This window comes from Lissotriton vulgaris, chromosome 1_1 (assembly GCF_964263255.1).
Source record: "Lissotriton vulgaris chromosome 1_1, aLisVul1.2, whole genome shotgun sequence".
Classification (NCBI taxonomy): Eukaryota; Metazoa; Chordata; class Amphibia; order Caudata; family Salamandridae; genus Lissotriton; species Lissotriton vulgaris.
This window is the reverse complement of record NC_141685.1, coordinates 956973638-956988417: the sequence shown is the minus strand read 5'-3', so window position 1 is coordinate 956988417 and position 14780 is coordinate 956973638. Positions and strand designations below refer to the sequence as shown.

The 14780-nt window shown below is 44.5% G+C and overlaps 1 protein-coding gene across 1 annotated transcript in view; it reads right to left on the bottom strand.

The window, feature by feature from the left end:
- The window catches only part of MMP19 (matrix metallopeptidase 19), a 61968-nt gene extending 60304 nt beyond the window's left edge, over positions 1 to 1664 (bottom strand). Inside the window, exon 1 of the mRNA XM_086959674.1 lies at positions 713 to 1664. Within this exon, the coding sequence (XP_086815800.1) occupies positions 713 to 802 (90 nt within the window). The 5' untranslated portion in view covers positions 803 to 1664. The remainder of the gene's footprint in view (positions 1 to 712) is intronic.
- Positions 1665 to 14780: the final 13116 nt, after the last annotated feature.

Sequence of the window (14780 nt, the reverse complement as noted above, 5' to 3'; positions counted from 1 at the left end):
TTTGAACAAACACTGCATAAGCAGCAGTGCAAGCTTCATCACACATACACATCACAGGAAGCAGTGTGAATGCACCCAGACACACCCCATACACAGACTCACCACCACAGGCAGCAGGAATGCAGGCTGCGTACACTCAAACACACTGAACAGATACTGCAGCGGCACCAGCAGTGCAAGCTTAATCACACACAGAAAGTGGATGTATGTGATGCTCGCATAGGGCAGAAAGCTGCAGAAGACCATGGTAGGTGTTAACAGCACAGATACATTCAACGAGTGACAGGAGGTATGAGCTGGTCTCTGACAGCATCTGAGGCCTGCTACTGCATCCTAATACAGTGAGAGGTTCCTTCAGCCCTTTGCTGCACTGGGGCATGCTTGGGGAACCCTCTGAAAGGGTGATCCCCCAAAGTTAGGAAGTATAGGCATGAAAATATGTTTATAGGGGATATTGAAAGACAAGGTACATATGTTAAAGAGACACATTAATAGAAAGGAGCCTTTAATACCGGTTCTCATATATTATTAAATGCTTACTCAGGAGCGTGTCAGTGCTTTACAAAGTTTTAATGAAACTAATTATTAAAATGAAGTCTGAGTGATATCCGTGAGGATCCAGCCAACCACGTTTCCCTGAGGCAGCCCGCAGATCTCTGGAGGATTTGCATTACACCAGACAGATATGTTACTGACACAATAGAACACTTACTGTGGCTTCCTCCTCCGGCACAAGGTCGCCAGGAAGATATGCTGAGTACCCACCAGCCAGGATGAGCGAAAGAAGCAGGAGGCGGCTCATTATCACCAACAACGAAGATGAGCAGGTGTAGGGATTGCAACGATGTACCTCAGATACTAGGGCGGTGTGAGTCTTTCCAGTACTAAGAGTAGGCAAGTCCTTACAATAACATATCTTTTATAGCCAGAACATTCAATTATTATACTGTATGTCCAATACTAGAAAAGTGCAAGAGTTTACAACAAGATGTCTTCAGTGCTCAACACCGTCAAAGAGTTTCCAATGAGATATTCTCATCGATGTAAGGAATGTCAAAGAGTAACTATTGAGATATCGTCAATACTAAGAAAGTTGAAGAGTAACTATTGAGATATTGTCAATACTAAGAAGTCATAGAGCCTCCAACGATGTGTCTTTGATAGGCAGAAAGTCACAAAGTTCTTGTCGATACAAAGAATGTCCGGTGAGGTATCTTCGACGGTCAGACAGTCAAAAATAGTCCAATGGGCTATATTCAATACTCAAAACGTATCTTCGATTCCCAGAATGTCGAAGTTTGCAATAAGATATTGTAAGCAGCCAACATGTATTCCAATGAGAAAGTTCACTCTGCAAAGGCTTTCTAATATTTTCCACGAATTTCTTTTTTTAAGTTTGAATTTATTTCCACGAATTTCTGATAGGGACGCCAAATAGTTTCCAAGCAGATCTTCCGATGTGCACGAGTTTCCTGGACTATATGTCGCCGTCCAATGTGCAAGATTTAAACCTTAGTGCAATTGTTTCCATAGAGATCACTCTGATCCTGCGACCGTGCAAGGGAAGTCTTTCTTCACAGAGATCCAGGAGGTTCGCGCCGGTGCCTCGGTTTCCGGTCCCAGGGGCTCGAGCGCCAGCAGCCTCTGCTCCCTCCGCGCTCCTCGCACTCTCCCCTCCGCGCGCGCGCTTATAGAGAGCTCGCGGCGGCCAGGCGTGACTCAGCGCGCGCAGACACCCACACGCTCCGCCGCGGCCCCTGAGGAACGGGATCGGAATGCACCCCTTAACCCCTTCGTGACACAAAGACTTTCATCCGCAACACCAGCTTTCACTATCGAAGACCAAGGGGTGTACGGTGGAAAAGGAGGTTTACTTGAAAATACATACTTCAGTTAATGGTTTTCCCCTCGCACTCCGCGAGATCTCGGATTACCCAAACTAGCAGGATACCTCAGCGGGGTCATCCGCCAGCTACATATACCTTCGTTTTGAGTGTGATCGGCAGGTCACAGGTTTAAGTTCGAGAGTGACAGCTAGGGAAGGAATACCTGCATGTCCACGGTCATGGTCCAAGCTAGGCAGCGCCTCAGTGAGGCACCGTGCAGCTATATGGTTCTGTTTCCGGTCAGCTAGCTCACTGTTGCAGTAACCTGCAGTTAACTTGCGAGTCCATGATGTTCCAAAATCGGTGAGATAGCTCAGTAGACTAATGTGTAAGTATGCTGCAGAAATCTTTTTCTAACCTGTCAGGGCTGGGTTTGCATCCTAGTGACGTAGCTCAGGGGTGACGGAGCTCAGTGGATTCATGGACTTGCCTCAGAGATCTGCACAAAACTGAAGTTCTTCGGTTAAAATCCAAGTAAAACCGCACAATAAGGACATAAATTAGGCGCAGAGAATTTTGTAGTATGCAGGTTTAATGTTTCAATCTCAGTGAGATTAAAGTATAATTAATTGTATCAAGCAGCCAAGGAATTCGAAGTCGCACCGGCTAAACAGGGTGAAACGCATTGGCTGCGCATTGAATCCACACATTAAATAAGGATGCTGTTTCAACACTGAAGGCTCAAGAAATCCTTTGACTCCAGTGTTTTTGTTATTATTGTTGCCTCTATTTTTATGAAGTGTGATCTCAGTGAGATTACCAAATGCAGAGGTCTGCAGCTTTCCTGGAAGTCAATTTCGCAACGACGGTTAGAATGCTCAGTGGGTAAGTGTATATGCTTGGCAGATCGCCACCTTGAATTATGTGAGGGGCTTGCGTGTCTCAGGGACCTGGAGAGCTATGCTAGCGGGAGCCTAGTTTCCTACTAGGGTCACCCAAGCTGGACAGCTCAAAAATTTGAGACCAGACGAAGCAAACGCCACTGGTCCTCCAGGTTAGGGAGTTGGGCACAAGGCTAACAACCATGTCCCATAAAAAGCATGTGATATAGAAACGCCAACAAGAACCACAAACTTTTCTGGGCACGAGGGACTTCCAGAGTCTCAGCGTGAGACATGAACGACTGATGACAGTCAAAGCGGCAAGGAAACTACTGACAGGATGACTGAAGTACTGAGTGCCAAGAGCAAGACCAGAATCAAATTCTAGAATTTACGGATTACGTATGACACAGGAAAGCTGGCTCAAGTAACATCTGAGAGGAGGCGCTACAACTTTCACATCCTGGAGGGGGGCAGCCAAAGCAGGTGGACAGGATTTGGCAGAATGAAAACCACCACAGGAGAGACGGTACTGTACTTATGAAGGGACGATAACCAGTGCTAAATTTGTAAGAACATAAGTGCCAGGGCTTGTCAGGAGGCTACTGCAGCTTGCACCACACATTGCCTCTGCCATGCTGCTAATGACTGTAACAACACAACTACTAACCATCAAACTCCTACCAGTGTAACAATTTGGACTATTTTAGGCCTCCAAAGTTATAAGAATGGCTTGGGAGGCAGGCCATGGTAATTTTTAATGTACTTTGAATTAACTCTTTCGATGCTGATGACGGAACCGCTCCGTCATCAGCTGCAGTGGCGCTGTGCTGATGACGGAGCGGTTCCGTCATGGCCCTGCCGCCGCACCTGTGCGGCGCGAATTCCGCGCCTGCGCTGGGCGTTCTATTGAGCGGGCGGGGCCATGACGGAACCGCTCCGTCATGAGCACAGCCCAACCGCGGCTGATGACGGAGCGGTTCCGTCACCAGCATGCGGCCGCCCCGCCCACTTAGCACTGCGGTGGAATAGCCGCCGCAGTGAAGGTGTTAATAATTACTTGTTGTTGTGGTCATCTCTAAATTAGCCAGACAGCTCCACCTTCTTGCCAAATGTCACAAGCGCTGATTAAGTGCCGAGGCTGAGCACCGAAAACCACCAGCTGAAACTAAGCACTGTCGATAACCATCATCACAAAGGAGTAGTCATCATCCAGGGCAAGTGGACAAAGAAATGCATAACTGAATGGAAGCAAGTAAACTGCAGACTCATGACAGTCAGGTTAAAAGGCAACCATGGGTGTTGGTAAAACTGGGATTCACGCTACCTTTGTAATGACCCAATGTAGTTCTGGTACGTGCCTCACAAATGGCTACACCCGTAAGCCATTGGGAAAAGGTAATATCGGTAGTTAGTGGAGGTTCGTACCCTTTAATCTTGATATGATAGTGGAGAATGATATCCATTGATTGAGTTCAACAGTTATTGATACTTTTTTTTTATTTTCTTAGTTGCACATAGTAGTATTGAAAAAAGAGACAAAACAGCCAACACGTGTTTCAACCCGATGGCCAGTTGGCAGAGGACTTTTTCAAGGCAGGAGTCTTTTAAAGATGTTAAAAAAAACAATCAATTCGTAATCTGATGTGGTCTCTGCGTTTCAGGAAAGACCTTTTCTTTCTTTCCTGAACCGCCGAGACCACATCAGAAAAGAAAAAACAGTTGAACTCAATCATTGGATATCATTCTGGATAGGACACACCATCAGAAGAGAACACAACTCCATCATAAGAATATCTCCAAAGTGGACCCTCAAAGGCAAACGAAAGAGAAGCAGGCCAAAGAACACCTGGAGGCAAACTGTGGAAACAGAAATGAAGACCTTGAACGACAGCTGGTGCACCGTACAGAAATATACCCAAGACAGACAGAAGTGGAGGTCCTTTGTTGCTGCCTTACATACTAGTTGGCATAACGGGCTGTAAGAAAGTAAGCTGAGATCAGTGTATAATCTACAAGTTATAGGCTACCATCCAAGTGGGGATGCTCAGGTAATTAAAGTGTTTGCTTCTTAGATTTAGATGTAAGGCTTCGATAAAAAGGTTTACATCCCAATAACATAGGTAAGTAGGTTGAAGGACGTGCTGCAGAAGTCTGCACATAACCTGAACTCTTTAGGTTACAATCCAATCAAAATAGCACAGTGAGGAATTATGCTGGTTGTAGAGAACTGCGTAACAATCAGGTCTAATATTTTCAATCTGCGTAAGATTGGGTCAATGCACAATCTGCAGTGAAGTTTGTGTATATTGTAGGTCACATGCTCCAATCCAAAAAGAGCAGCTCAATTAATGCACTGGCTGAAGAAAGTAAACTTCATCTGTTCAATGTAATGAGGGGCAGGGCCGGACTGGGAACAACCAGTATTGGCTGATTGGTGCTCCACCAGCCGTGGGGGAGGGGGGGGGGAGAGGGTGGGGGGTTGCTAGTAAAAAGCACTGCTCCCGCTTTTGTTACGGGGGGGGCAGTTTTGCAGCAGTGCTGCAATATGGGCACCCTGTAACAAAAGTGGGAGCAGTGCTTTTTCTGCCCCCCACGTACATAAAATAAGCCCCCACCCCTCCAGTCCACTGGGGTAATGCGCACTGCCTGGTACAGCCAGTCCGAACCTGATGAGAGGCTAGGGAAATGTTTCTCTCTGAATTATGGTGCTTGTTGTCCTGCATTAAGAAACAACAAGTACCAGAATATAAAGGAAAATTATGACTTGGTGTGCTACTCAAGCCTTGGCTTCAGTAACAGTAAGATAGCTCAGAAATGACTGCATCTTGTACAAAGAAAAGTGTGTAACCTGCAAAGCACCCGTCTTAACCTTCTGCAAGGCTGATGCAATTCATCATCATGATTGGTAAACATTCAATGTAAATAATTCCAACTGTCATGCATTCATAGTCTAAAAATCTAATTGCTGACAATGTTTCAACCCATTTAGGAGTCAGGGTGTCACCATCAGGTTCTGAATTGTTTGGCGTGCAGAAAGTGTATTGACAAGGCAGAGATCCAGAAGGTCTATGATATTGAAGTCACAAGGGTCAGCCAAACAGAGTGAAAGGGGTCCCTAGAATTAAACTACAGCACTTTAAATGTCAGTATTCTAAATAAATGGAGTGCTCAGCTGAATTGTTTAGAGTCAGATAAGGCTGTTAGAGGTGCAATCATCACTGTTGGCTAAGTTCACTGATTTCTCTCATGAATGATTACCCATCTGGCGCTTGAGGATTCCCAATTGTTGCATTTAAACGTGAACAGGGTAGTCGATGTGCTGTGGTGATCGGTGGCATTCTGGAACTCACTGCCGCACTCATTGATGGGCTGACTGGAGGTGTCCAAGATGGTGGTACTGCAACATTGCCTGTACATGCTTCAAAACTCTTTGTGCCCTATCCCCAGGCAGGTATTTAAGCAATTGAACTCAGTGCTTGTGTCACTGCTTTGGGCGGGACATCGCAGCAGGGTGGCCTTGAGCACTCTGACTCGACGGTACGAGGAGGGGGGACTGGAAGCTCCTATGCTGGATGTGTACTACTGTGGAGCTCACTTACGGCATGCAACCCAGTGGTTGGAAGATGGGGACAACTGGGAGAAACGACTGTTGGCGGGACGTGTCCAGTGGGACAGACTCCTAACAGCATATATGGAGGGTACATGAGTCTCGGATGACATGCCCCACATAGTCCGACAAACTGCGAGCATCTGGCAGCTATACGTGGAAAGAATCCTGAGACAAGCACCGTTCCATCTGGAACTTCCTATATGGATAAATGCCCTGGTGTGGAAAATGATGGCTTACATTTCATTCCAGGCATGGAGGGAGGCACAGTATTAGCCGACCTTTACCCTGTTGAAGCATTAATTTCCTACGAATATGCATGTGGGGACTTTAGGTTGGGACAGGGTCACAATGTACATTACGCTGGATTGACGGAAATGGTTAAAGTAACCTGGCCCACATATCCCACAGACAGCACACACCCTGGATATATTGCTCACCTGTGGATCTAGGCGTAGACTGATCTCTCTCCTATATAACGCAATGAGGGTAGACTCAACGGGCACCCCACCTAGGTCAAGAGCGGCATGGGACACGGACATGACAGAGCCCCTGGGAGAAAGGGCATTGATGGCCATACGGGTGCTCACTCATACAGTATCCTGCAACACACACATTAAATTGATACATTACAATTTCCTACATTGTACTTACATGACACAAGTGACGTTGCACCTCATTGCCCTGGACCATTTAGATGCTTGCCCTCGGTGTGGTGAGACTGGGACGGATTTACTGCACTTAACATGGGAGTGCCCTGGGATGAATACATTCTGGATCCAGGAGGGGGAAATTATGCAGAGGGACACGGGCTTTCGGGTTGAGAGGTCGCCACTGCACTGTTTACTGGGACTCATCAGGAAACCCAAGAAGCGCAAGGTAGCTTACACGTTTTTGCAGTTATTTTTAATGTTGGCGAAATGCAGAGTCACAATAACATGGATGGAGCAGCACACCCCAACAGTCCAGCCCGAACTGCTAAGCCAGGTCCTCCCTGGACTGGAAACAAGCATCCTAAGACAGGTCCTCTTCAGCCAGGATAGCTTGAATCCAGTGGCACAGTGAGCCTGGTACCCACGTCTGGACATACCCGGCACACTTAGGGCGAGGAAGCAAAAGACACACACGCTAGTGGAAGAAGCCCATATGTAGTCAAGTCATAGAGATGATAAGCTGCATGATAACCTCTGAGAATGGAGGGAGATGTGATGCTTTTTTGCACTCTGAAACGAATGTGAGTGCCCCCCATAAATCGGACACTAGTGGGGGCACGACTGAGGAGGAGGGGAAGTTAGATGCAAAGGGTGAACGTTTTGCATTTAGATGCATGGTAACCTGATCTGCCAATAGCTGGTACGCCCTGCTCATATATATGAACTCTGCTGTAAACTTCCACTTGTCTTCACCATTTGAAAATGTATACCTGCTACAATTTGATTAAGATCATAAATAAAGGTTATATAAAAAAATTAATGATTACCAATTAAATATACCGGACTCCAGTCAATTGCCTTACCTTGTAACTAAACATTATTTTGCACTTTCTAGTTTACAATGTGCAATCACTACAAACACCTAGCACCTGAGTTTTGCTTCTGTAATTCAAATGGAAAAAACAATAAAACAAGTTTCCTTGGAATAATGTATGGCTCCTGCTGAGTAACGGTGCATTGATTTATATAGATGTCTACATTAAATGATTTACAGTCTAACTATGCGGCTATTACTTTGAATATTGTAGAAATAATAACACAGTGAACCAGTGACAAAGATAAGGTGGCATACTACAGCACATGCTGCAGAAATCTGTGTATATACATTGATTGACAGCTTTAAATTCCAAAGGGACCAACTAAGCATTTAGTCCTTCCATTATCCATACTTTTTTTTAAAACCTGTTCAACAAACAAATAAACAAACATTCCCCTCTCAATGTAGATAAAACAAGTAACACGGTGTTAGTTAATAGTAACTAATGTTACATTGCTACCCAGCAGTGAAACGGAGGCAACAAGAACAAGAGTAATAAACATATTATGTTGTTACATGGACACACATCTTTTTAATTGCCACCTGATTTGGGGTTACAACTCAAGTGAGCAGAAAACTGTGACCGAGTCAACCCTCTCCAAGGAGGGCGGGAAGAAATCATGGACATACAAATGTTTAAGGGTGCACTTAGATAAGGGTAATTGATTAAATTATCGATATAAGTTAAGAGATGCACCCAACACACTACATAAGCATGAAAATGGTGCGGGCAATGTGCCCTCAAGAAAGTTCATGATACTTTAGCAAAACAGCCGTCGCCTAGGACTGCACATGACATTGTCATACAGACATTTTCATGACCTGTGTTGGAATGAAGGGGGATCCAGACGGATTCTGGATCCAACAGCTAATATTGAGCTGGATCAGAGTTAATCTGAACCCGGTGAATGCTTAATGTACCCCAGAAGAATTTGCAAATACCAGGACACAATTCAGCAGTGCCCGCACACTGGATGCTCTCTGTTCGGAGCAGCAACCTGCAGGTGAATGAGAGTGTGAGGATATTGTAGATTCCAGCTGGGCGGGCCTGGGTCCAAAACAAAGGCCGACTTTAAAGGCACACCAGCCCTTCTTTTCTTCCACTCTAATCCTGCCGTGGAGCCATCTGGAACCTAACACCTAGGTGCCAATGCAATCGAGGGAAACAAATGCGCCCAGCTTGTTATCACTTCATAAGTATTTAAGAGAAACTACCATTTGGAGACATATTTTTGACTTTGTTCAAATGTATATCTACGAAATATGCATTAAGTGCAAGAATGTCAGATGTATTGGTCTGTACAAGTATAGACACAAATAACAATCTAAAATAGCACTTACTATTCTTTTTGCGCTACTCATTCCAATGCAGGGTGTCAGAGCGCTTTACATCTCACACACACAATATACATATACATATTGTACTTTGACAATAAATCGTACAAGTGTGTCAATCAATGCACAGGATGTTATATAAGACAATAGGAGGTTCCAGGTCTAGGGATAACATATTGTCTTTGCTGGTAGAGATTATATGTTAAGAGTGCAAGGCCTGGGAAAACACAAAGTCAGGATTTAAAACGTAACACAGTACTTGGGGTTGTCTGGACTAAGAACACTTTATTTCTATTTAATGAAATACTTTTTAGCAGCCCTATAATAACAACAGATTGAGAAAAAACAATAATTTAAACCCATGCTTTGCAGTTTGCATACAGGTCCTTGATGCTGGTTCATAGCTCACTGAGCTACATCATTACCAGCAATGATAAATGAATTTCAGCTCACATGCTATAGCTACACAGATGACCCACAAATACTTCTTGAACAGGAAAGCCCCAAAGATATTGGAAACTCAAAAATCTTCAGTTGCCCCAGAGGCGTTGATCAGTGGATGGCATGGAGCCATCTCAATTTGATGGCATCCAAGACTGAAATACTCAACTATGGTGATTGGAAACATTATCGCAGCCACTCGTGCCGCATTCCAGTCCACACCAGGCCGCCTCAATTTGGACACAGCCATATGCAAATCAGTCTTGACCCTGCTCCAAGACAAGTGATTGCCAGATGCTGAGATTAATTCAAGCATTCCATCGATCACTGTGTTTGTGTTGCCGTGTGCAGTCTCCGCCAGTGCACTACTGTGACTGGTCACTGAGCGTCATTACGTATGCTTTGTCCAAAGCCTAAACCAGTGTTATAATCCAGTCGGACAATGGGTGTCCCTGGTGTCCTTCAGACATGATCGTACATTGACCTTGTTAGGAGGAATGTATCTAAACCATTGTGTTGTATTCAATAGTGTTGTTGTATCTTACACTAACCCAAGTTGCCTTAAAATGCTGAAAGAAACAGGAAAGATGGAAAATGGGCTCAGGGGGGAGAGCGAGAGGGAATGATCGTGAGTTAGGAGAGGACGGAGGAGTCTTTCAGTTAACAGGTATGGGGGGGGTCCACTCTTACTGGTGATAGACCACAGGACAGACCATTACTTAAAGTATGTAAAGCCTGCTGCGCCAGTCCCTTGATACAATCAAAAGGCTTGGAGTAGCATATTAGTGCCACAGGTAAATAACAAAAGATACAAAAAAGTATGCCTGGTGCAGCTGAGATAGTCAGAGGAGAACGAAAATGAAAATAAAAAAGTGTGAATCAACAGGGCACCCACTTATGAACAGGCGTCAGAAGTGCAACAGTCGTGATTACTCCCGCTGAGGTGCTACAAATGCTATATCACATACAGAATATAGGTGATTCTGGCCACCTGGACAACGTGCAGCGAATAGAGGATGCAGCAGCCTTCATGTGCCTTCCGATAAATAAATGAGACCATTGACCCCGGCGCTTGGTACCCTCTGCTGCAGGTCACTTAGACAACAATAAATATTTAAGCGGTCAGTACAGGACATTGAACAACCTAATGGAAGGGCCAAGTATATCAGGAAAAATATCAGACCTTGAATCCCCTCCAGATTCACAGTTAGGCGATTCATATTCATTAAGTCGAACAAGAATCTGTGGCACTGTCCAAGTTCAGGGAGGCTAGGATAGGAGGTTGTTGTTCTTGTTTCAGGCTTCGCAGGTCTAGAACTATTTCCCTCTGCACCTCAGGGAGACGGAAGACCAATTTTTGAGGCCTTATTTAGAATTTGGTGGATGCCAGACACTCGCCAGAGGCAGCGGTGGATATCAAGTCTGCCACATATGGAATGTATAGCCAAGTGCTTTAAGTGGAATGAAAAAAGTGGAGGGTCTCTAAAATGGGTGTGACCAAAGAAGCAGAACTTTTCCCTGAGAAATTAAAGGTGTGGCCTAAAAGAAGTAAACTAAAATCTTGTGTTTCAAACCACGGGCCTCCTGAGCAGTATATGGCTGCTTCTCTATGAGCTTTCTGTTATTGTGTGTTTTTATTTCATCTATTAAGGTCAAAAAAATGAACACACACTATTAAAGGCACAAAAAATGAACACACACTTTTCGATTTCATAATAAAAATAACTCAAAGTCCGTTATAATAATTACACTCTATTATATTGTGCTTAGCATATGGGTGAGTATGGTGGTTGTTTTCAGGCCTCACTAAGGGTGGGAACTGTTAAAAAGAGTGTTGCCTTAGGTATTTACACCTGCCATCAGGTGTATATTTGTAAATTAATGCGTAGTACTGAGTAGTTTGTGCATAATAAAGTACGTTTGCTTTTTATAGGTAAAAGAATTAACCGGCCAATAATATATTTGGAGTTGTCTGTTTTATGTCTTCGGACTAGGGATTAGCCCACACCACCTCCCTGAGTAGGGTTTGACCTGCTCTGCCTTAACGAGTCCAGTGCTACAACATGGGTAGTTGGTGCCCTGAAGACAAAAGGCTGCTACTTATTACTTGCTGAGGAGCCACATCATTCAAAGCTAATCAGCTACTTACAAACACCTTCTAAACAATTCACTTACAATTTTTAGTAAAATTGTTACTTCATTCATGTACTCCTATACCTCAGTTTAGAATGGGATGTGGTAATAAGTAGCAAAAGGTCTCAAAACAAATTCAAGTATTGCACTGCGTGTGAAGCAAAACACGACTTTAAGCAAGCTAGGTTCATATGAGTGACTTGAGCATCCGCCACAGACAACTGTGTGACCTGAGGCACGCATTTGTGTATATATATCATGCAAGTCACATGTTCCAATGCCGGTTTTACTGCTTGTTCAGTTGATTCACCAGCTTCCAAGATGTGTAATCAGAAAGTTACAGGTTTTGATGCAGGTAGGGTAGCATGTCACATTAATGCACGAGCTACTGGTATATCCACGTGCAGCCTGCTTTTCCTCTGCTAATGAAATAGTTACCCAAGATAATGAGCCCATTCCAGAGAATTTGTGTGGAGGTATCCAGGGGCCAGTTACAATCCTAGAAAGATAGTGTGGGATTAATTTCACTGCTCTAGTTGGTTATATGCCGACTACAAACTATAGTTTTCACTGCGAGTTGGGTAAATACACATTTTCTTGTAATCTTCAAGTAGCAAGTGTCAGCCAGTCACTCAAATCATAATTTGCTGCATAGATCTGAAAATAACACGGATAGCGGTTTCTTGAAATAAGAGTGAGAACTCAGTCAGCCTGGATGTTAAACTGTAAAAAGCGGTTCTAAAATTTGACGACTCCTTAAACAAGCATTTGCAATGCAATAGGTCGCGCATTTGTGAGAGTTTGAGCTGTTGGCATTGAAAATGACAATGTCTTTTATGTATGTGTTTTAAAAACTTGCAAGCGGTCGTAAACACGCACTTTTCTACTTAAAGTCGTTGCTTACAAGAACCAAGGCTGGCCGTAACTGCGCCTCGTTTACTGCCAAACTTGCGTGTCGTAAGCAAGGACTACAAGTACAAATTGCTAATTTACGCACCTCTTTCAGCTTTTCAAAACACATAAATAAAAGGTATTGTTATTTACAATGCCAATAGCTCATACTCTCGCAAATGCAAGACCTATTGCATTGCAAATGCTTGTTAATTACTGCTGGCAAGACCTGCCCCACTTGAAGCCCTGGTAAAGGGTGTCTAAACATGCCAAGTAGGTCAGCGGGCAACATCTGCTGCTTATTGGCAGATATCTGCATCCGTCAAACTCTAGTCAATGCCCGAATTTCATCATTAGCACAAAGCTGAAACTCGACTTTTCCAAAGTTAATCTGTCTGGTGGCCAGCTCTGTCGAGCCCATCTTATTCTCAGAGCCTTGAAGCCCCTCGTGAGGTAGAAACGCTTTACAAGCTGTTTAACGCCGCATAACAGACAGAAAGGCGCACATAGTTTAATTGTAGGGTGGGAAGAGGCGAAAAGCAGTGGGTAAGGACACCGAACTAGGAAACTGTAGTCAAGGAAATGTCAAGGGAGCGACAAAACAAGGGAGGGCCAAACATGAAGAAACATCCAGCTGGCTTTGGGGGGGGGGGGGGGGCGCTTGGCCTTTGGGGCCAAAAAGAAAAACAGATGACTTCAAACAGAGTTAAAAATACCAGATTCCAGGCTCCGGGATGCTTCCGGGAAGCTGAGTGAGATCTCAGTGCTTATAAACGAAGATAATGTAATGTAAACTGAGTTGTATTGTCACCCGGGCCCCACTCATCGCGGTTGTGGGAGCACATTCAAAGGACATTTCTAAGGGCTTATCCCTTTGTCCTAGTGGAGATTCACCCGAAATGATGGGCCCTGAATCACAGGGCATCGTAATGGAACCCCCGGCAGACGTCAGCATGAGACAGACTGGTCTTTGAGGGGGGGTGGAGGCGTGTAATCAGAAGACACAGAAATAGACATGCAGAGGGGAGCACGGCGGGCTCGCACAGATTATTAATTCATTTCTAAATTGTTGGTCTCACTTCTGGGATGTCAGACCGCCATCCGCCTCATCCTTTAGCCGGAAAAAGGACCCAAGGGGTTTGTCACTGCCCCGTGATGCTCCACCCAAAACAAACCCTGCAGGTCCCCCTCTCATTGTGGGGAAAAGACACAGCCCTGCCAATGCCCCTCACACCTAGGAAATCCACCTTACACAGTGGGTTCAAACGACAGGAACTTCTCACGTCTCTATCTCTTGCACGCTGCCCTGCTCTGGCGAGAACTGCAAACCTCTGCTTTGGCTAGTGGCCGAAAGGAAATGCTGTGAATTTACTTTTATTTATTTTTAAAAAAAATATTTTTATTAACATTTTACAGCAATTTTACCCCCCACCCCGCGCCAGACAATGACTGTCAATTCCCGTTTACAGATGGTACATAATGCATTATTTCATTTCTTACAGATTATGATATAAAATAAGAGAAAAGAAAACGGATCCTGACTGGACATACCAACTAAAGCATTAGGCATTTGGAAAAGAAGAAAAGAAACATTAAACATAACAGTCCAGAAACCCAAAAACCCAACCACCCAACAAGGACAAAGAAAAAGAGACCGATATACACTTCTTCAGGGCCTGCTACCTTACATTACCCCCTTATACATTTAACATCCTATCTTTCCAGTCAGCAATCGGCTTGCACAGCTGTAGCCCAAGTGTTCTCCTTTTTTCCCCTTTCTCGCGTAGATAGCCTTCTCCAGGTTATGCATGTGCAATAGCCTAGCCAGCCACTGCTGGAATGGGGAGCCAGTTTATCTTTCCATGCAGCCGCTATGCAAAGGCGTAACACGGCCATTGCCACAAATATGAAGCCCCTGCAGTATGTTGTTGTGCATTACAATCCTCTAGGCCTAATATTATTACATCAGGTGTCAGTTTCACTTTGAAGGCCAGAGATTTATCACAGAACATTTCAATACTGTTTATGAGTGGTGAAAGGATTGGGCACCCTGCGAACATATGAATTATATCAGCCTCCAAGCTATCACATCTCGGGCACCTTACCCCCTGTGTTCCTCCCCACTGAGCAATC